The sequence below is a fragment of the Hipposideros armiger genome, unplaced genomic scaffold (assembly GCF_001890085.2).
Source record: "Hipposideros armiger isolate ML-2016 unplaced genomic scaffold, ASM189008v1 scaffold_341, whole genome shotgun sequence".
Classification (NCBI taxonomy): domain Eukaryota; kingdom Metazoa; phylum Chordata; class Mammalia; order Chiroptera; family Hipposideridae; genus Hipposideros; species Hipposideros armiger.
This window is the reverse complement of record NW_017731691.1, coordinates 271,554-292,127: the sequence shown is the minus strand read 5'-3', so window position 1 is coordinate 292,127 and position 20,574 is coordinate 271,554. Positions and strand designations below refer to the sequence as shown.

Sequence of the window (20,574 nt, the reverse complement as noted above, 5' to 3'; positions counted from 1 at the left end):
GTGATGAAAACAGTGGAGAAGGAAGTGGAAGTGGATGTGAGTATCAGCATTGCCCTTCGGAGCTTGAGTACAACGCAACTGACCACTCTGGGAAGAATGCCAACAATAAAGCCAGCCATGCTGGTGCCCGTATTAGGGCACAGCCCTACCTCCTCACTGTCTTCTGCATCTTGTTCCTGGTTATGCAGAGAGAGTGGAGATAATTCTCAGAGAGAAAGTGTTCATCAAAAAGTAAAAAGGCACCGGTTATCACTTTTACACCAACATCTTAGTGACTTTGCTTTTTAAATGAATGGACAACGATGTACAGTTTTTACTGTGTGGCCACTGGTTTAAAAAATGCTGACCTTGTTTTTTTCATTCAGTTTTGCTGGAAGAGGGGACTCGTACATAAAGTCAGTTCCTGCTTCCCCAGATCATGTTAAACGTGGCTAGCAGTGTAGGTACAGAACTGTAGTTAGTTGTGCATTTGTGATTTTTCTCACTCTTGGTTTTTTGTTTTGTTTTGTTTTTGTGTTTGTGGGTTTCTTTTCTTCAATTATGATCTCACCTTGTTTCTTACAAGAAAACCAGGGTCCTTTCTTGGCATGTAACATGTACGTATTTCTGAAATATTAAATAGCTGTACAGAAGCAGGTTTTATTTATCACGTTATCTTATTAAAAGAAAAAGCCCAACAAGCAGTAAAATTTCCATTTATCCCTGTTGTTTTAGTTGCCTTATCTGGAGAGAAGAGGAGGCGATTTTGTTTTTTTATTATTGAGTTAGGACAGAATGCGAAGGCACAAGGGGGCTTCTAAGCCACTTGTCAGGGTGTATTCAAGCATCAATACAAGAAGAATGTTATATTTCATTTATAGCTGGTGACTGGAAGAGACTGCAGACTACTCATTTTGGTTGAGTTGAATTCCATAAGCTAAGATCACCTATAGGTCCATTTCTTGATCCCGCTTAAAGTGTAACCCATTTAGAAGACTCCAGATACGTTTTCCCTAGAAAGATAAAAGACCATTCAGGATGTCCCAGTTATCACATGTTCACACTGAGTTTAGGAGTGGGGTTTTGTTTGTTTGTTTGTTTTGTTTGTTTAGCCACTGTGTGCTGGTCTTTGTGTCCACACTTGACCCTCTTTGAATTGATATCCCAATGGCAGAAATAAGCGATCGACTATCTTATTTGGTCCCCCTTGTTACAGTGTTCCAGATTTCAAACCCAGTCATACAGAGAGAGCTGTCTGGGGGCTAGCTAGAATCAGGGTGGGTACAGCCTGGGCTCAGGGAATAGCATCCACACTCGAGCAAAGTTTTTGTCTGTGCACTTGTATTTGCATTCATTTTGGGACCCCAGTTTTATAAAAGATTCTAAGGTGTCTTATTTGAGTCTATTTCTTGCTCAGCCTCCTCTGATCAGAAAGGCAAAGGACTTGAGGTGGTTCACAGCAGTGTGCTACCCCATCGGCCAAGAAGCCCACTTAGGGTAGATCTGGGTGTTCAGATTTTTTCCATGTGCTGTGGTTTTTTTTGTTTTGTTTTATTTTGTCTTTTGGTGGGGGGGAAGAGTGGGAGTAGGTACAGCCGAGAAGACGACATCTTAGTGGTGACCCTTAGCCATGTGGGTGACCTGGCAAAGGCCATATCTGTTGTCCCAGGCCAAAGACTAACAACTGCCTTAGCCCCTTAGAAACCCTTTCCTTGTGTCCTTACCAAATGACAGCTTATAAAACTATGAGAATGTAACAAATCACTTTAAAAGGAGTTCCCGAAAGTCTTCAGAAAAAATAAAATTCTGCAAGTCTCTTCCTGCTTTAGACAGCCATTAAGATCCCAACCAATTCTACAGACATTAAAACCCACACAGAGGTTGTTTGTGTTGTTGTTCAATCTTCAGTTGTAAGAGTAATTCTCTATTTTTATATTGAAACATAATTACTTGATAGCTCAGGGTCTACAATTCATTCAACTTTTTACACCAAATTCTGCAGAATGGTCAAAATGGCATATTGGAGGCTGTTGTAAACAGAGGCTTAATTTTATTAGAAGTAGCCAGTTATTTATTAAAGCATGATGTTAATAAAATAGGCATATTCTGGCTGGTGTGTATAAGTGGTTTTTTTTAAAAACAAATCATAGAAGACATAAAATTGAAAAGGCACTCCATTTATGTATGAGGGAAAATGGATTGTAAATAGCTAAGCTGCCTTGTGAGAACTTGGAAAATGTGCTGATACTTAGTAACTACCTCAGTTGTGAGGAATTTCCTTTTTCGCTTAGAATGCTATTACTTTTACTTGGTAGAAATGAATCTGGTCTCCAAAATGTGGCTCAAAGAGTTATCCCCATAGACCTTGTTAGATTGTTTTTAATTTAAAACCTTGAACTCTGCCCAGCTGTTTTCTTTCAGTCAAGTTCTCTAAACCAATAACATTTTCCGAATTAAATATTCTTGAAGGTTCTTCTGGACTCTTACTGATTTGTTTTCTTTCTTTGCATTTTTTTCTGTTACTCTTTTATTATTTAAATTGTCTCTTGCTTTTGAACTTGAACTATGAAATAAACAAATCCTAGATTTTTCCATTCAGGTCTGACTGGATAACACTTGGCTTCTAACCAGCTGGCAGGCTCCCTCCACCCCCTAAAAAAAGAATAAAGGCAAGTTGAATATTTTAAAACCTTAAGAGTTCACAGTATGAGGTAGAATAAAAGCTCTGTTAGGAGAACTGACTTTTTCAAAGTCTCAGTTAATAGCATGTGAAGGGTTTGTGTTTTACAAAGTCATTTTTAAATTATTATTCTTTAAAACACTTCACCCACTCTCTACCTTAAGGAAAAACGTTTTGTGACTCTTAGATTTATATTTTATTTCAAAAATAATCAGTAATTAGCACCTATTTTGATAAAAAAAAATTGACTTGCATTTTTAAACTTGAGTTACTGGGTATTAGAAATCTAACAGTTTACATGAAGCAAAATTTATCATTTGTGATTACAGAGCCAAAATAAAAGTAGGTGTAGATGGTGCTGCACAAAATTCTACTTTCTCTTCTGTTGGCAGAATATGTCTATTTGCATAGCTAAAAAGTAGTATGTTAATAACAATATCTACTACAGGAGGCTTGTACATATGTATTCTCACTCAAATGCCAAATTACCAAGTACATCTTTCTATCTTTTTGGCAGTAAGAAAGAAAGCACTGAGAAAATTCATCCAACTTAGAACTTAGTGGAAAAAACATAACTCTGCATTTGTGGTACACTTTACAAATTTAGTTTCTTCTCTCTTTTTTTTTTTTAACTTTATTGGGGAACAGTGTGTTTTCCCAGGACTCATCAGCTCCAAGTCAAGTTGTTCTCCTTCACTCTTAGAATTTTATTTCTGGAGGGTGCAAGCTCAGCTCCAAGTCCAGTCACCGCTTTCCATCTATTGGGTGGGCACAGCCCCACCATCCCATGTGGGAGTCGCACCAGCGACCTTGTTAAGAACATGCGCTGTAACCAACTGAGCCATCAGGCCGCCCCAGTTTCTACTTTTAAACTAACTATTCTAAAAATCCTTTTTATATATGTGAAAACTATCTGAAAGATGACATATGGTAATATAGGAATTCAAGTCCGTCAGTAAGGCCAATGCTGTAGATTTACTTGTCTAACTTGGATTTTAAGTAGGTAATACATTGCCAGGGTTTAAAAGCCAAAGCCATATATAAAGGTACGGAGTGAAAGTTTTTCTCCTGATCCTGCCCATCTTCCCAGATATCCCTCGTGCCCTAGATAAACTTATAAGAAGAGATATACATACATCTTCTTCCAAAGTTTCTTTATATACAGAGGGTGACAAAAATATGTATACACATTTTAAGAAAGGAAAAAAAACTATTAAAATTGTAATACTCAATATACGCTGATAACAAAAGATGAATACAAGTCATGTTTGACTTCTGCAATTACAAGAGGTGCTCAAAGTAGTTACCATCAGCATCCAGACACTTCTGATTACGGCAAACTACTGCTTGAGCATAAATAACACATCTCTTAAAATGTGTATACGTTTTTTTGGCACCCCCAGTATGTACAAGCAAATATGGTTAGACATTTTTCTTTTCCCTCTTTTTTGACATGAAATGTAGTATATTATGCCCTATAATATCTTATTGTTTTAGGTTAACTTAAAAAGTATAGAGAGAAGAGATCCCTAAAGATACAGATATCTATTCTAAAGGCATGGCTTCTCAGTGGTACCACATTTTAGATTTTTACTGCATTCTGGCCCAGATCGCATATTTTTTCAAAACACAAACATTGATTTGAACCAGGAGCAGTTTGGCATTAGAGTGCTATAATCCTGAAGTGAACAATCAGGATGCTCTCTGTTCATGTTAAGGTTAATTTTTGGTGATCTGTTTCCATATTTTCACTAGTGAAGAAAATATTGGCCAAAGCAACTGGGAAGTTCCTCTTAGAACACAGCAAGTTAATACCACTGTTAATGCTTGGGAATGGTTCAAAGGAAATGTGCTCTGGAATGTACTCATCCTATTAGAATAAAGTACTTTTAATGTTTACTCAATCCCAAATTCCTTGAAGCAGCATCAACTGCCACAGGATAAAGATGAAAGTAGTATTAGGAAAATGTGTCACTAGATCTTCTTGGTTACTGAATATAAATTATCTGTCCAATGGTAAAGTAGTCATTAGAATATGCAAATAATTGTCCAAGTTCAGTTTTCACGTAGGGTTGAATTTTTTTACTCATCAGTGTTTGAGGAGATTTCTAAAAGTTCAGCATTAATCAGAAAAATCTACAGAAATAGAAATCCATTTCTCAGCACAAGTGTCCATGTGTGGAACTAAATGCACATTTTACTCTGCTTTTGACTTTTCTTAAAGAAATGTTAGGAATTCTGGAAAAAAGCACAGGATTTTGGGGGGGGGAAAGGTTTCCGTGCATTAATCCTACCAGGTAAAAGCTGATAGTGAGGTTAATAAAGCACGTGAGTGATGGCCCAAGGTGCTTTTCTAAAGGGTTTTATGGTTTTGTTCTCTGAGCTTTGGGGAAGTTTTGCAACAACTTCCTTGCCACTCTGTGTTACTGTGTTTCTCACATGACAGTTTCAGAAGTCTGTGTGTGTGTGTGTGTGTGTGTGTGTGTGTGTGTGTGTACACAATCATATCTACTCACAGATTTACTCATATCTGTGTATTTTCAAACACTTAATGCAAGGTAGACCTTCCCCTGTCCCTTATGGGCTGCCTTCCCCCTGCTGTCAGAGGTGTGTGTTTGGGGAACGCAGACTAATTTTAATGATAGCCTAAGGGAAATATAATTAGGAAGGTAAGTCTCCTGCCAAGAAAAAAAATACACACATGCACATATAAAATACATTCCGGATAGAATTTCTTAGATTTACCACTGCCTGGGATTTTCTTTTCTTGATCACTGTTGATAACCTAGAATGGACAATACCCACTGTCCTTGGTGACTCACTGCTAAGGGAAGTTGGTACCAGGTTGGTCACAAATAAAGACTCATGGTCAGTGGGTGGTTTTCTGAACACACATTAGGATCTCAAACCTCTTTTACTGAATTTGCCTTTAAAGGCCTTCAGTGCCCTTGCTCTCACATTTAAACTAATGAAAAATGATTACTTCACACTTTCAGTTCTGAATACATTGGAGCAAACTCTGGCAGCAGCAACAAACCATTATTTGGACATATTTACTGTAAAAAGAAAAGTAGCTATTTGCTGTTTATTCACCTGTAATTCCTTGACTGAGCAGTGAGGTGGGATAGAACTGTGTGCCTGGCACTAAGACCAGGCTAGGTCGATTATTTTGGAAGATCCTGCAGAGTAGAAATTACTCCATTTTACAGATGCATGAAAGGACTTGAAGTTAGGTAACGTGTCCAAGGGGTGACCAGCAAGAGATGGAGGAAGCAGATTTGGAACAGGTTGCTCTGCCGCCACAGCCTATTTATTTCAGATGCTACTTTTCCTTTGACTACCCTTTCCCCTTATTCCAAAGAGTGTAAATCATCAGGAAGGGATGAGCTTGTCAGGCTTGCCGCATGTCAGCTGTCTTGGCCCTGCAGGATGGCTGTTAAGGGTTATGGCAGACACTGGTTGACTTGGCTAACCTGGATACCGGAGGAGTCAAGGACCACCTGGAAATGAATCATGATGATGAAAATGTTTTCTAATTTCACACAGCGGCTCCTTGCACGGTGCGCTTCAATGCAGAAAGAGCTTGGATGATTGTGCATGGGGAGCATGTGGCCTTTCTATGCTAGTTCTGGGAGAACTGACATTAAGTCAAGTGATCCTGGCCTTCCTCTGCAGGACAGCCTCATAGGACCCTGGGGGAAAGGGCTGTAGGGATGCCCTGACAGCTGCATTGTTGGGAAGGGTCAACTTACTGAATACTTAATCTGTTGAGAAAAATACCTCAGTTTACATATGGAAAATTCTTACCAGCTTAATCAGCTGGAGCTTTGTGAGGTGAATACATCTTGGGATAAATGGGGCCCAGTAGATGTAATGTCAGCTTCTTAAAGAGCCCTGGACAAGATTCCACCTGAAGAATTAACACCTGAGTCAGAGATTGAACACAGAACCCAGATAACAGGCACTGCTGTAGACAGAGTATTTCCCTGGACTGGTCTTAGTGCCCATTAGAAAAGACAACATCAGATTTAAAAAAAAACTGCTTTAGGCACAAGAGATTTTGACATTTTCTACCCAGCAAGGGAACCTGGGGGCTTTTGTTGGTGTTTTCCTGAACACATGTTCCAGCATGCCCATCAAGCAGTATATACTGGGGGGGGGAATGGAAAGGTCTTGATCTAGGGGTACTCAGACTCTGATGTTTGACCATAACCGATACAAGGTCCAGAGAGAAACACCTAAGACCTGCAGGGAATGAAGGCTCTGCCTCCAAGTGAAAGGCAAGTGATGCCTCACTAGCCTGCAGAGAAGCTGAGAGGCAAGGTAACTCAAATCTATGAGTCAGGCTGCGGGAAGGGTGAATTCCTAGAACTAAAGGCAAACTGGCCCCTTAGAATGAGTAAAGGATCCTTACTCGAGTAGTGACTTACATAATTGGTTAAACCAAAGAAGCTGTAGGCTGATGGTGACCCTCTGATGGTGAACAAAGCAGTGGTATGGAGGAGTGAAGCAGCATCTGAGGTGGCTGCTGGGTTGTGTGCTCCACATTGCACAATTTGTCCACTAAGTTCCCTTTTGGAGAACTGTAAGGCCAACCAAAGAATTTGAAGGTCCTTATACTACAACAGATTCCAAAGGTGAAGTACCGAGAGAGGTTCTCGGTCAGCAGACTTCTCTAATGGCAGTCGCTCTGGCTCTGGATGTGTGGAACTCCAAAATCAATGGCATTTGAGGCAGTAATATGACTTTATGACATTATGACCTTGGTCTCTGCATGGGAGGATGTAAGTACAATGGGGTCCTCATCCTCAAGAAACCCATGATTCCATTGGGGAGATAAGGCTCACCCAGGAAACATGCCAGTGAATGCATAAACTCTTAGCTGTTCTGCAGATCAAGGGAGAGCCGTACACACTGCAGTGGTCAGGGCAACTTCCTGGAGGAGGCCGGGCTCTAGCTGCGTTTGCCAAGAGGGGAGGAGAGAATTCTCTTGTGAGCTCGAGGACAGGACCCATCATTGGCTCTTTGGGTGCTACAAGTTGCCTCATACACTGAGTCAAGTACTGGCTGGTTTGGAATTGCAGGAATAAGGGCAGGGAGGTGGGACGAAATGTGGTGTGGGGATGGTAGTGGGGAGTGAAGTGGAAGAAAGAAAATGTATCTAAAAAGCAGAGGCGATGGGTTTGCTAGTACAGGACTAGGGAAGGGTGGGTTCAGAGTAGGAAGCCCCCAAAAGCCAGACAAGGCAATTTAAAATTCAAGTGGGCATGATCTAATGCAAATTCTTGACTAGGACTTGACATGATGCCCAGGGTGTATAAAGAGAAACTAGAAGTATGCAGCATGGATTGATTGGACGGGGTTGTCCTTGGGCTTGACAATGCATTGTACTGTGCAAACTGAAGGGCTCAGCTCCCTTTGCATCGCATACTTCAGCCTCCTCGCAGTGATCTTCCTTTGGAGCTTTCTGGTGAACACAACCCAGTTCTACACAAGGGGTACTTTCGGGAAGTCCAGGCTCAGAATGCAGTCAGACACATTAAAAGTGGCCCTCCCAGCCTCCCACCCCATCGCGCCCTTGAATCCTGACAAGCTGCATGCACGGATCTTCACATGTCTTCAAGCACTGCTTCCAGCTCGCCTGCACAGCCCTGCCCCCACAGGCATTCCAGAGCTCGCAGGCACCACAGGCCACTCTAGTCTGCTCTGACTTCCTGGCTCTGGAAAGAAACTCCCAAGAAGAGTCCCTGGAGTCTGGCTCCCCAGACGCCATCCTGCAGGTACCTAGGATTACAGGGGTGTTGAAAAAAAACCTCTTCAAGCATTAGAGCAGCCAGCCAGTGGGATGAGTGGAACAAATATTTTTCAGACTTAAGGAGGAGCTACTGTGTGATGAGAGGGTTGGAAAGGGCAGAAGTACCTTTACCTGCTCGTCTCCTGCGTCCAAAGTGGCTATGTCACGTTACCCCTTGGATGCCCTAGATCACAGTTTGAAAACTAGAAAGCAGCTGCTTGATTTCTTTCTGGGCTTTTCTCTTATTTAAGAGTTCAGTCCCTACCCTGTCTACTGCAAAGAGTGCTTATGAGGAAATACTGGAAGATGCACAGACCAAGACTTTGGGAGCTGGAAAGCACAATGGTGTTCCCAGGTAAAGAGTGCCCTTCTAGCAGACTAGGACGCCATGAGCTGCTCCATCGCAGGGCTTGGCTCACCAGGCTCCATATCCGGCTCCTGGATGAGGGATGACTGCATTTCTGAAGCCTGATCACTGAGCCCCTTTCTGGTAGTGGGCACGGTTGGAGCCTGGACAGGAAGTAGCTCCAGCTGCAGGGACTCGGAGATGAACCCTGGCCCCATCTGCACTCTCGGTGCTCTCTCTGCGGGCTACACGTTTAGAGTGGAGCTGGCCTATACACCTGCTGTTTCCAAGTGAAAGCAGGAAAGCTGCTCTTCGATCAAAACCTTATGGCTGCAGTTTTATAGAAAACGAGCAGATGAGAGTGTAAAGCCGAGTTCTCCCTGGCAAGAAAAGATTCGAAGTCTCTAATAATGACATATTTTGATTTAAGGGTTCAAAACAGAAGCAGCTCCAAATGGCCCCTTTACCATGCCTTTTCGCTGTCCTCTATTCCTAAAACACCTCTTTTGCCTCTTCTCTATCACTGCAACTAGGAAAGAGGAATTCCACACACTGAGCCCCTTTCCTAGGAGGCGAGCAGGCAGAACACTCAGGTGAGCACCTCTCCATTCTCTTGATTGCCCCCCCCACCTCATCTCTCCCACCTCTCTTGCCAATTTCCAGTCAGTCTTTGAATATCTGGGGTGTTTCCATCTCCTTCGTAGATGAAAGCTCTTCTCTCCTGGTCACATAGTGAAGCTGCACCAGCGTCTCTGGCTCCAGAGTTGACAAGGAGAGAGTAGCGAGCTATGCAGAAGTGCTTCCCAGGGGCGACTTTATTTTTATTTTTTTAGATTTTTTAAATTAGGGAATTGGGGGATAGGAACAGTGCTGGGGAACTGGGGGAAGGGGAACAGACAAGTTGCTGTCATTTTTGTTCTTCAATCTAGTTGTGGAGGATGTTGCTTCACTGGCCCAAGTTGGCACCATCATTGCGCTCTTCCCGGGCGAGGCAGATCAGTCGCCGGCTTCTGGACGGCCGCTCACTGCAGCTGCTGGCCGCTCACGCTGGCTGCTGGCCGCTCACGCTGGCTGCTGGCCGCTCACGCTGGCTGCTGGCTACACACGGTAGCCCATGGCAACCCACTGCCACAGGGGCTGCAGCCTACGGCGTCGCCGGCAACTCACGGTGCTGGCAACTCACAGCAGCCCAGCTCCAGGTTGAGCCGTTGTTCAGCATCTTAGCTGTGGAGGGCAGTGTCACTGGCCCTCATATGTGGGATCCGAACCGGGGCCCTCTGGCATCCCAAGCGAGTTCTTAACCATCGTGCCACTCGGCCGGCCCCCCCAGGGGCGACTTTCCATTTGTATTTCCACCAAAGAATCCAAAGTGGCCTTGGAAGGGCAGGGATTGAGTAGGGGTGGGCTGGTGCCAAGGGCCTTGTAGGCACGTTGTATGTTTCCTTAAACTGGCCCTGGGGTCATTAGTGTTCTGCAGAGTCAAGGCTCTGGCAAAAAAATGAATTAAGGAAAGTGTACTTCAAAACATAACCTGTAACGAGCAGTAGCCAATACCCAAGGCTCTTTAGCGTGATAGGTTGCTGAGTGGAAGTCACATTCTGGACTAATTTGAAGTCATCTTTGTTGCTGACTTCAACTTGGGAAAACGTGAAAATCAATTTACCAGTTGTGCCCAGCTTAGAGAGAACACATGGTACCATTTGAACATCTTGACAGATAAATACCTTAGGAGCTTGCTGAATTTTGTAGGGCTCAAAATATGCCATCCAGTAATTCCTGTGGCCCGTAAATTCCACAAACGTTGAGAGACTACATACGATGTGCCTGGCATTGTGATAGGCACTGAGGATACAGTAACAAAGCAAAATAGATTTGATGTCCACTCTGGTACAGCTCACCACTAGTGAGGGAGCTAGACAATCTAAGAGTCACAGCAAGGAAAGTATAATTACAGAGTAGGATGTGATCCCTGCAGTATAAAATAATCAAGTTAGAGCCCTGGGAATCTCCCCACACCCAGTTACCAGTCATGGCACTAGCCAAGTGGTTCTCCAATTTGACATGTGTCAGAATCTCTTTGGGGGATTGATAAGCCACAGATGGCCATGCCCCACCCCCAAAATTTCTGATTCAGTCAACCTGGGGTGGGCCTGAGAATTTGCATTTTCAGCAAGTTCCCAGGTACTTCTGGTGCTGCTGGTCTGGAGACCACACTTTGAGACTAATTGGCCTACGCAAAGGGATTTTTTTAAAGATTTTATTGGGAAATTGGGGAAGGGAAACAGTGTCGGGGAATTGGAGAAGGGGAACAGCCAAGTTGTTGTCCTTCAGTCTTAGTTGTGGAGGGTGCAGCTAGCTCAGCTCCAAGTCCAGTCGCCATCCGTCCGCCCGTTGGCAGCTTGTGGCTGCTTAGCTCACGGTGCCGTGTTCAATCTTAGTTGCAGCTCAAGGTGCCGTGTTCAATCTTCACTGCAGGTGGGCGTAACCCACCATCCCATGTGGGAGTCGAATCAGCAACTTGTTACTAAGAGCGTACGCTCTAACTACTGAGAAACCCGGCTGCCACTCAACAGCTTAGCTCAAGGTGCCGTGTTCAATCTTAGTTGCGGGTGAGCGTAGCCCACCATCCCATGCAGGAGTCGAATTGGCAACCTTGTTGTTAGGAGCATGTGCTCTCACCAGCTGGGCCATCCTGCCACCTGTTGCCAACTCAGTGACAGCTCAGCTCACTGGCACATGTGTGAATTGAACCGGCGGCCCTGTTGCTCAGAGCTCGCACTCTTAACCAACTGAGCCACCCAGCTGGCCCAGCAAAGGGATTTTGAGCCTGATCTTTTTTTTTTTTTTTAGCTGAGCCATCCTGCCACCTGTTGGCAGCTCAGCAGCAGCTCAGCTTGGGCCGGACTCGAACCGCTGTTGCTCAGAGCTCAAACCCTTGAGCAAGCTCTTAACCAACTGAGCCACTCGGCCGGCCCTTGAGCCTGATCTTTGACTCAAGACATGCAGCCCTGTTGGGCCATCCATCAGAGGCACCTCTAGAGAAATATCGGGGAAAAAAGAATCAGATAAATTGCCTTAGACTGCAATCATTTTGCCATCCTGACAGGTTAGGCTTTAGTATCCCGAAATGGAGCCCAAGCTCTGTCCACCATACTCCAGGCAAGTGTAGAGTATCAGTGAGGTGGGCCTACTAGAGGTCTCCTTTTATAAGGGATCAAGGAGTTACCTGAGCATGATCATACCACAAGGAAGCTTGAGGAAGGATACAGGTATGGGCATGCTTATAGACCAGTGTTGAAGGTAAAAGGTGGTTCTGAGTACTCCCCTCGTATGTCTTTCCTATAATTTTCTGGCCCAGACCACATGGATGAAAACATTGGTTTCACCACATCTCTGTAACATGTTGAGAGACAAGATCCCATCAAAGACTGTGGTATTAGTTAAGATGCTCTTGGCTCCGAGTAAGGAGAAATTTAACTCAAAATTATTTAAACAATAAGGGATCTAGTATCTCATATAACAAGAATCCATAATGTAGGGAAGCTCCAGGGATGGTTATTCCTCAATGTTATTACCAAGGATCCAGATTCTTTCATTTTTCAACTTGGCCAACTTCAGCATGTTAGATAGCTTCCCTCGTGGTTGAAAGATGGCTGCAAAACCTCAATAAAACTGAAAAAAAAAGATGGCTGTAACAGTTGTACAATAGTAACAATACATCTTCACATACCAGTTTCTGTTGGTAGCAATAAGAGATTATTTGTTTCCTCAAGTCTCTTTTGAAGAGTTAAGAAATCTTTCCTAGGGCCGGCCGAGTGGCGCGATGGTTAAGAACTGGCTTGGAACGCCAGAGGGCCCCGGTTCGGATCCCACATATGAGGGCCAGTGACACTGCCCTCTACAGCTAAGATGCTGAACAACAGCTCAACCTGGAGCTGGGCTGCTGTGAGTCGCCTGAGACGGCGTAGGCTGCAGCCCCTGTGGCAGTGGGTTGCCATGGGCTACTGTGTGTAGCCAGAAGCCAGCGTGAGCGGCCAGCAGCCGCAGTGAGCGGCCGTCCAGAAGCCGGCGACTGATCTGCCTCACCCGGGAAGAGCGCAATGATGGTGCCAACTTGGGCCAGTGAAGCAACGTCCTCCACAACTAGACTGAAGAATAAAACGACAGCAACTTGTCTGTTCCCCTTCCCCAATTCCCCAGCGCTGTTCCCATCCCCCCAATTCCCCAATAAAAATCTTAAAAAAAATCTTTCCTAGAAGGTTCCCTCTTCCAGTAAATATTCCCTCACCTCCCATTGCCTAGAACCAGCTCACATGCCCTAAGCTGTTGAGTATAAAAGCTAACCAAGATTCATGTCCCTGTCTAAAGCCAGCCTTATCTGAAAGACATAGCTGCAGAGCAGAGGATGGGCACTGAACAAATTAGGGGATGATTGACAAGGAAGAAAGGAGGAATGACTATTGGGTCAGCAAACAACTGGGTTGGCTACACCTGTGCACTACCAGAGAGTAACACTAGTAGGAATATAGGGCACTGTTGCTCCATCTGGGATGGAGAAGTGGAACACTGTGTCAGTGCATTAGCCATCAGCAACTTTGGCAGGGACAGGAAACTTAATTGAGCTTCAGGGATTCCAGGGCTATGCAGAAATCAATTCATCGCCAACTCAACTCAATATCCAGGTCACTTAAAATTCATCCAAGTCAACCTTGAATCCTTGATGATTGATGGTCTTCTACAATAGTCCTGCCAAGTGGTTGCTCAACTACTGCTTGAACACCTCCAGTGACAGGGATCTCACTACTTATGATGGTTTTCTATCTCTAGGCAGCACTAAATATTAGGAAGGGTTCTCTGCCAACTCCAAAGTATACACACATGTACTGTTTGCTCAGTGATTAGGTGGCAGGGCCTTTGAAGTTGCTGTCAGTGTTTCCACTGGAAATGGAAGTTTTCAGATGTTTCTAACTAAAATTTCCTTGCAGATTCATTTGTATTGCCAAGAGATACTTAAAAAAATAAACAACCAAATAATTCTGGGAAATTTTGGCTTGTCTGCGTTAAGATCTTTAGATATTTTTCATAATTCAAATCCATTTTTGGTTTGAAAGATTTAAATTTTAGCAACAGATTAGACCGTAAAATAAACTGATAACTAACATTTGGGGAAAATGTTTTGAGGCAATGCCTTGCGGTATTAGCTCTGAAAGTAGTCGCTGTACGTGGGCCCTACATTGCTCCTTCTCCAATTAGATTGAAGAAGCCTAGCTGAATTCTTGGTTGCCCCTGTGGGAGGAGGGGGTCATTTCCCTTGGTGCCGCCTCACACAGCAAGAATAGGATGGTGCATTTGGTGTGCTCACATGAATCTAGATGAATGGGGAATACCAATGGCTACCACCTCGCCCAAGACAGTTCAGAGGCTTGGTAGCATTGACTGCTGTGCTGCACTGGATGAGGGCTGGGGGCAGCATCTCAGGAAGGACCTAGGGTACAGATCAGGAGGCCATTTGTGTCCCAGTGACTCTATTCTTCTCTATGTGGGTCACCACTGCCTGACCACACCAAAGGGAGTTGCCCAGGTTCACCAGAATCATAGATACCAGTCAATTGTTTTCAAATCTCAGTATGATGCTATGGAAAGATTTTTTTTTCTATTACCAGCTGGGAAGAGTGCCAATCACTCTTCTTGCAGTCAGAGTATTTTTTTTAAAGATTTTTATTGGGGAACTGGAACAGCGCTGGGGAATTCGGGGAAGGGGAACAGACAAGTTGCTGTTGTTTTGTTCTTCAGTCTAGTTGTGGAGGACGTTGCTTCACTGGCCCAAGTTGGCACCATCATTGCGCTCTTCCCGGGCGAGGCAGATCAGTTGCCGGCTTCTGGACGGCCGCTCACGGCAGCTACTGGACACTCACGCTGGCTGCTGGCTACACACGGTAGCCCATGGCAACCCACTGCCACAGAGGCTGCAGCCTACGCCGTCGCCGGCGACTCACGGCAGCCCAGCTCCAGGTTGAGCTGTTGTTCAGCATCTTAGCTGTAGAGGGCAGTGTCACTGGCCCTCATATGTGGGATCCGAACCAGGCCCCTCTGGCATCCGAAGCCAGCTCTTAACCAATGCGCCACTCGGCCGACCCGCAGTCAGAGTATTTAATGCATTGTCAGAGACATGATATTACTTTTTATTTCAAGGTTGATTCCATCTATAATGTTGCCCCCTCTTTTCACCACTTTCCTGATTCATCTTCCCTTCCTCCGTCACCAACTTGGAAGCCACTTTGCTTGCAGCAGCCCTACTCCTCCATCTCCCTTCTTTGGGCCTGGCCACCCAATGTTTAGACATGGGCTTTGGAGTTGGTTTTAGCTTTGTAGAAATATGGTTAATGCACACTCATACTTCACTAGCTGTGTCCAAGAGCTTGCTGTAGCCTGTGGAACCGCCCTTCAGAAAATTGCTCCCACTTCCCAATAGTCACCCTTGGCCTTTCTTCTTTAACCGATTTGCCCTCATTTTCCCAATGGTGTCTGTTTACGTCACTCCCTCAAGAGATTAGCCACTGCTCCTGCAACTAGGGAATGCCTTGCCAGCCTGCAGCACACTTGGAGTCACCCCCACTTTGGGGCATATCTCCTGCCTCTGATGATGAATATAATTTTTTCAAATAGCTAGCAGTTAGTAAAGGCCACATCTGAAGGCCAAGAAGCCAAATTCTTATGGGGTTCCCTCAGCCTCAAGGCACGTAATTTTGCTCAGAAATGAGATATGATTATGAAAGCAGGAGGAGGATTTTCTCACATGGCTCAGAAGTGGGTTCTGAAGGCAGGTCATGTGAACAGTGCTTCAAGTCACATGAATGTGACAACATGACTGGAGCTTGTTGATGGCCTCCCAAGGAAACTGTGTTCTTGGAAGGAGCCGGCACTCTTTGGAGGTGCAAGTTCTGCTCTGTTGTTCAGTTATTGGTTTTGTGACTGTATGAACACATAGTGACTGATGCGCGGCTGCATCAGGCGGTCCTATCAGCTTGGTGGTAAGCTTCATTCGCTCTTATCCAGCTTCCTGAAAGGTTGGGCTCTGTCATCGTGTCATGCATGACACACTTCTCCAGCAGTCACCGCTGGCATGCTCAGACCCGTCAGAGCCGCAATCTGTGTGCTCTCCCATGGACAGATTCTACAATTCTGGGGGGGGGGAAATGGGAGGAGAGCCAGGTTTATTCCAGGCCCGTCAGCCCCTCAGGTGTTAGCCTCTTCCTACCACCCAACTCCCAAGCCCCAGAGGCTTACCGCGTACTTTCCCTCCTGGAGCATCTGCCTTTTTTTGACAGGGAGAAAAGTTTTCAGCCAAAGCAATGACATTGTCATTTAGGGATTTGAGGCAAGGGTGGAGAGGAAGGGCAGGGCACGGCAGGCTGCTTCCAAGTTTCCCAAATCACTCATTAGCTCTGAAAAACACCAGCCTCTGGACTGTTTCACATCCTTAAGAGAACGTGCCACCAAGATGGTCTCCAGAGCCTTGTCATGACTGGCCAAGAGGAAGATGGTTTCCATTTAGTCTATACTTTTGGCTGTTCCCCTGAGGGAAGGCATGGCTCATCCCATTCACTGCTTTAATAACAAACATGAGCCTGTCTGGTGACGTGGCAAGACTTGTCGTGTGGCTATGTGGACAGCAGATAAGCTGAGTGAGCACTCAGGGTTGAGGGCACCATGAGTGGATGCCAGCCAGACCACCATGGGCCAGGCAAGCTGATTATACAGGCAGAACCCTGCTCTGGGGAGGGCTGGGCTGGTGGGGAATTGGAGGCTGGTTCAGCATTCGACCTAATTTGAGGCCTAAGTAAAAATGTGTGTTTGGTAACGAAGACACTCATATTGAAAACAGGTGGTGTTTGGGCTTTTGCCTACTCTCTAAAATGGATCGTCTGAGGCCCACAATGCATTTCTGGCTCCAAAGTCTCAGCCTACTGTGGGTTTGGATCTGCACTAAGAATAAAGCCTGTTTGAGCCTCTGTTCTGAAGGGGCTCCTTGCAGATCACCAAGGATATGGCGTTGTCAAATTGCAGACCTCACCTAATGGTGAAGAGCAGGAAAAGAAATGGGGGCTGCCTGTATAAGCAGCAGGAAGTTCAAGTTCTGTCCTGTCAACTTGTGTGCCCTGAGCCTGCTGGGGCCAAGTCACTAAGCAGCTGCAAAAATTGCTTTGAGCCCCAACTATATGCCAGGCACTGGGTAGGCATGTGGGGCAGATAAAGCTGGGTCTTAACATTCTAATGGAAGACTTAAGATGTACTGGAAAAAAAAGTTAGAACTGCCCACCAAATGGTACTGAGTAGGGTTTTCAGACTGTTCTCTAGAAGCTTGCTGTTGTGCAATGGGGGTGTTTTACAAATAGAATCAATTCATTTGTCAATTCCTTGATGCATTTATTCATTCATTCCATAAACTCTTCTTCCATGGAGAGAGATGGCAATCAGATAAGGGTGTGGGTTTTTTTTAAAGTGAGGACTGGTTGTTATTTAAATAATGCATTTGCTTTCTTTTCTGTCTATAGACCCTACTCTCATCTTTATCATGTAGTGTTTGTTTTCAAGTACAGTCAGAAATAATTCAGAAAGTGATCTGTCCAAGTGTTTTTACGTATAAACAGAAAGTTTATTTCACCTGTATGCCCAATAAGCCACAATACCCTGTGCTAGCCTGAGCTACCTTTATATCTTATCATTCTTGATGTAGAAAAAACACTCACCATTGTATATGGGTTACAACTGGTCAATATAGGGCTTAATTGGAGTTGTCGTGGGTTGGTGCAATTGATGTGCTCGCTCCATGGATGTGGGGGTAGGGCTCTGGCAGGGTGAAAGGAGGGAGTGGTGGGATTCCCACCAGCACCAACCCACTCTGGAAACCTCATTTGGATCAGAACGACTATTAGAGTTAGGTAATGCCTGGGTATTTGAATATGATTTCTAAAGTTTCTACCTGCCCTAAATTTCAGTGGATTATATTAGGTCTACACAGTTGGGGGAGGGTACACAAGGGCTTAAGAGTAGCCCTTACTGAAGCACAAACTTCCAGTTATAAAATACATAACCCACAGAGATGCAGTGCACAGCACAGGAACTATGTCAATAATATCATGACTTTGCCCAGTAACAGATAATTACTAGACTTACCATGGTGATCACATCGTAAGGTAAATAAATGTTGAATTACTATGTTGTACACCTGAAACTAATATAATATTGTATGTCAACTATACCTTAATTTAAAATTTTAAAAGGAGTAACCCTTATTGTTAGCATCACTTTTGATTATGGTTATTTTAAAAGACTTTGGGTACAACAACAAAAATAAATTTACTGTGAGGTTTACCAGTGTGTTTGCCTACATTTGGCTATCTGTTGAGTTGAAAGGAATTATTGGCAAAATTACCTGTAAGATTTTACATGGTTATTGGTCATAAATGCTTACTGGAATGCAATGAATACAGAATCATTGACATGTACAAATCTTGAAAATTTGCAGGTGGGTATCTGCGGGGCATCCAGCACTGAGCTAGGCAATTCTCTTGAATTAAGTTCCAAAACTGTGTAGCTCAACCCTCGCACTTTGATTCATGTAAAAATGGGGAGGGAGACACATTGTGGCTTTCTGGTTCCCATCAAAATGCCCTGCCCCCTTTCTGCCTCTCTGCAGTCTGTGGGCCTGAGCCTGAAGTTGTACAGCATAGCTGTTTAGCCAAAAAGGACCTGAGATTGGAGGCCATATAGTTTATGACCATTTGGGGGTCTTAAATGTTCATGAAACTGAATGGGTCTTTTTAATTTTGTTGCTGAGTTAGTTGGGTAATTGCTTCAAATTCCATTTTGTTCTGGCTCAGGACTCAAGCTCTTGTTTTTGTTTCTTGAGGACTGGACTTGATTTTCTCACTTTAATCCTATAAAGGTGCTAATCACAGTTTCCCCCTAGGGGACCGTTCTTTGGCCATGTTCTCTGATACCCATTAAAAACCTGAAAAAGCCCTACTCCTCATCAGTGACTGATGGAGGGGGGATTTTGATCACTGTCATGAATCTTTCAATAGACTGTCCTGTGAATCCCACTCAAATTGGTTGCTGGAGGATACTTCCTTATTAAGACAGGACCAAAGGTATGAAGATAGTCTACACTGTATGTATGTGACTAGAGGGAGGAAAATGGAGTGGGAGGTGCTTCATCTACCTTTTGGGAAGATTTCTCTCTGAAAATATGTGTGTGTAAAAATATATATTGTGGATTTGCTTTCTCTAGCATGAACTCACCAAAGTAATCTAAGTAATGAACTAAATAGAGACCATTTGAGACCTTTTCTGGTTTATATATGCTTTGTTGAAATCCCCGTATAAGTAGCAATTGATTTTTAAATCTAGGAGAAATTTGTCATATTTGTAGGTGAAAAAATTGAGAAATAAAGAGTTAAAGGAAAGGGTAGAAAAATATCAGGTACAGGCACAGTACATGTATTTCAATTTTTTCTCCTGAGATTTTGAAAAAAGAAATGAAGACTTGCATTTACCAAGTTTATTAGATTTTCTGCTTTCAGAACAGGATACACTGGGTTTTTCCTTCCCATTTGTAAGCTAAAATTTAAATTGAGGCCAACCTCATCTTCTTAGACTTAGAACGTGTTTTCCGGGCAGTGTATTTTAAAGCACAACTTTCCTTGTAACTGATCAGTATATACAAAAATGTTTGAACAAATGCCACCTTCGTTCCATGGCAAATAAGATGCTGATAAGATACAGGAATAAAAATATAACCACATGTTCAATAAGGGGTTCCAGAGGGGAGGGAGAGGGGAGGAGAATGTATGTGTTCCTGTGTATTCAACCCAAGGACTTTCCTAGTCCAAATACCTAAGTTACTAAAAGTGGGTAGTCCCATTTAATATATTATAAAGTTTGCTGCTCTTTTAGCAAGAGGTTGCAACCAAGCAGTGGACAATACTTCTTGGTTTGGGTGGGCATTGTTCATGGATTAGTTTGCAAAAGTCAAGTGAATGAGTTGCTTGAATGTTCTTTGCAAAGTGCTGAGTAGGCCAAAGCTTCAAGAAGATTTATCAATGTCATTGAAGTAGCTTCTAAAACAAAGGAAGGATGTAATATCTAAATGGTATAAACCTAGGGCCTTTGGGCTGGAAGTCCCCTGAAGTTGTGACCTTTTTAGAGAAGCTAGCATTTTGCATTCACAATTCCCTTGTCCTCCTTTGCCTACCTCCTCAATAATGGATTTGTCAAGACAGGATTGAGCTAAAGAATTTCCTAAGAGCAACACCTTGTTATTGAACAAACAATTATAGTAAGAATAGTAAGATTTGTACTTAAGTTATATTTTGTTACACTGACTTCTTTCAGACTTAAAGTATGGTATGTACAGCTTTAACATGAAATGATCTCAGCAAAGAATTTCATTTTCCCAGGATCTTTGAATGAAATGGATACCTATGCCCTATTGTTTTCTCCCAGGGCTTACCTGGAGGGAGAACAGAGGGGCTATAGAAGTGTGTGATTTCTTTGGAGGAGCGATCAAGTAGATAAGAGCGAGGGATCTTCAGCCAGGAGAGACTCCCCTTCAGAGCAGGAATGTGAGCGGGTCTGTTCTTCCAGCTCTTGATACCCCAAGGTTGTAGGGTTTTAGGGAAGAGTTTGTGTCTATTTATGTGCATAGAATCAGACAAGCCTGTCCTCTTGGCTTGGAGTCATGAACAGATTTGATCCAGGGACTATTTACTT

General features: G+C 43.9%; 1 protein-coding gene across 1 annotated transcript in view; it reads left to right on the top strand.

Annotated features, from left to right (window-relative positions):
* Window positions 1-2,088, top strand: part of GPC4 (glypican 4) — a 146,566-nt gene extending 144,478 nt beyond the window's left edge. The window contains exon 9 of the mRNA XM_019661259.1: window positions 1-2,088. Within this exon, the coding sequence (XP_019516804.1) occupies window positions 1-203 (203 nt within the window). The 3' untranslated portion in view covers window positions 204-2,088.
* The last annotated feature ends 18,486 nt before the right edge of the window (window positions 2,089-20,574 follow it).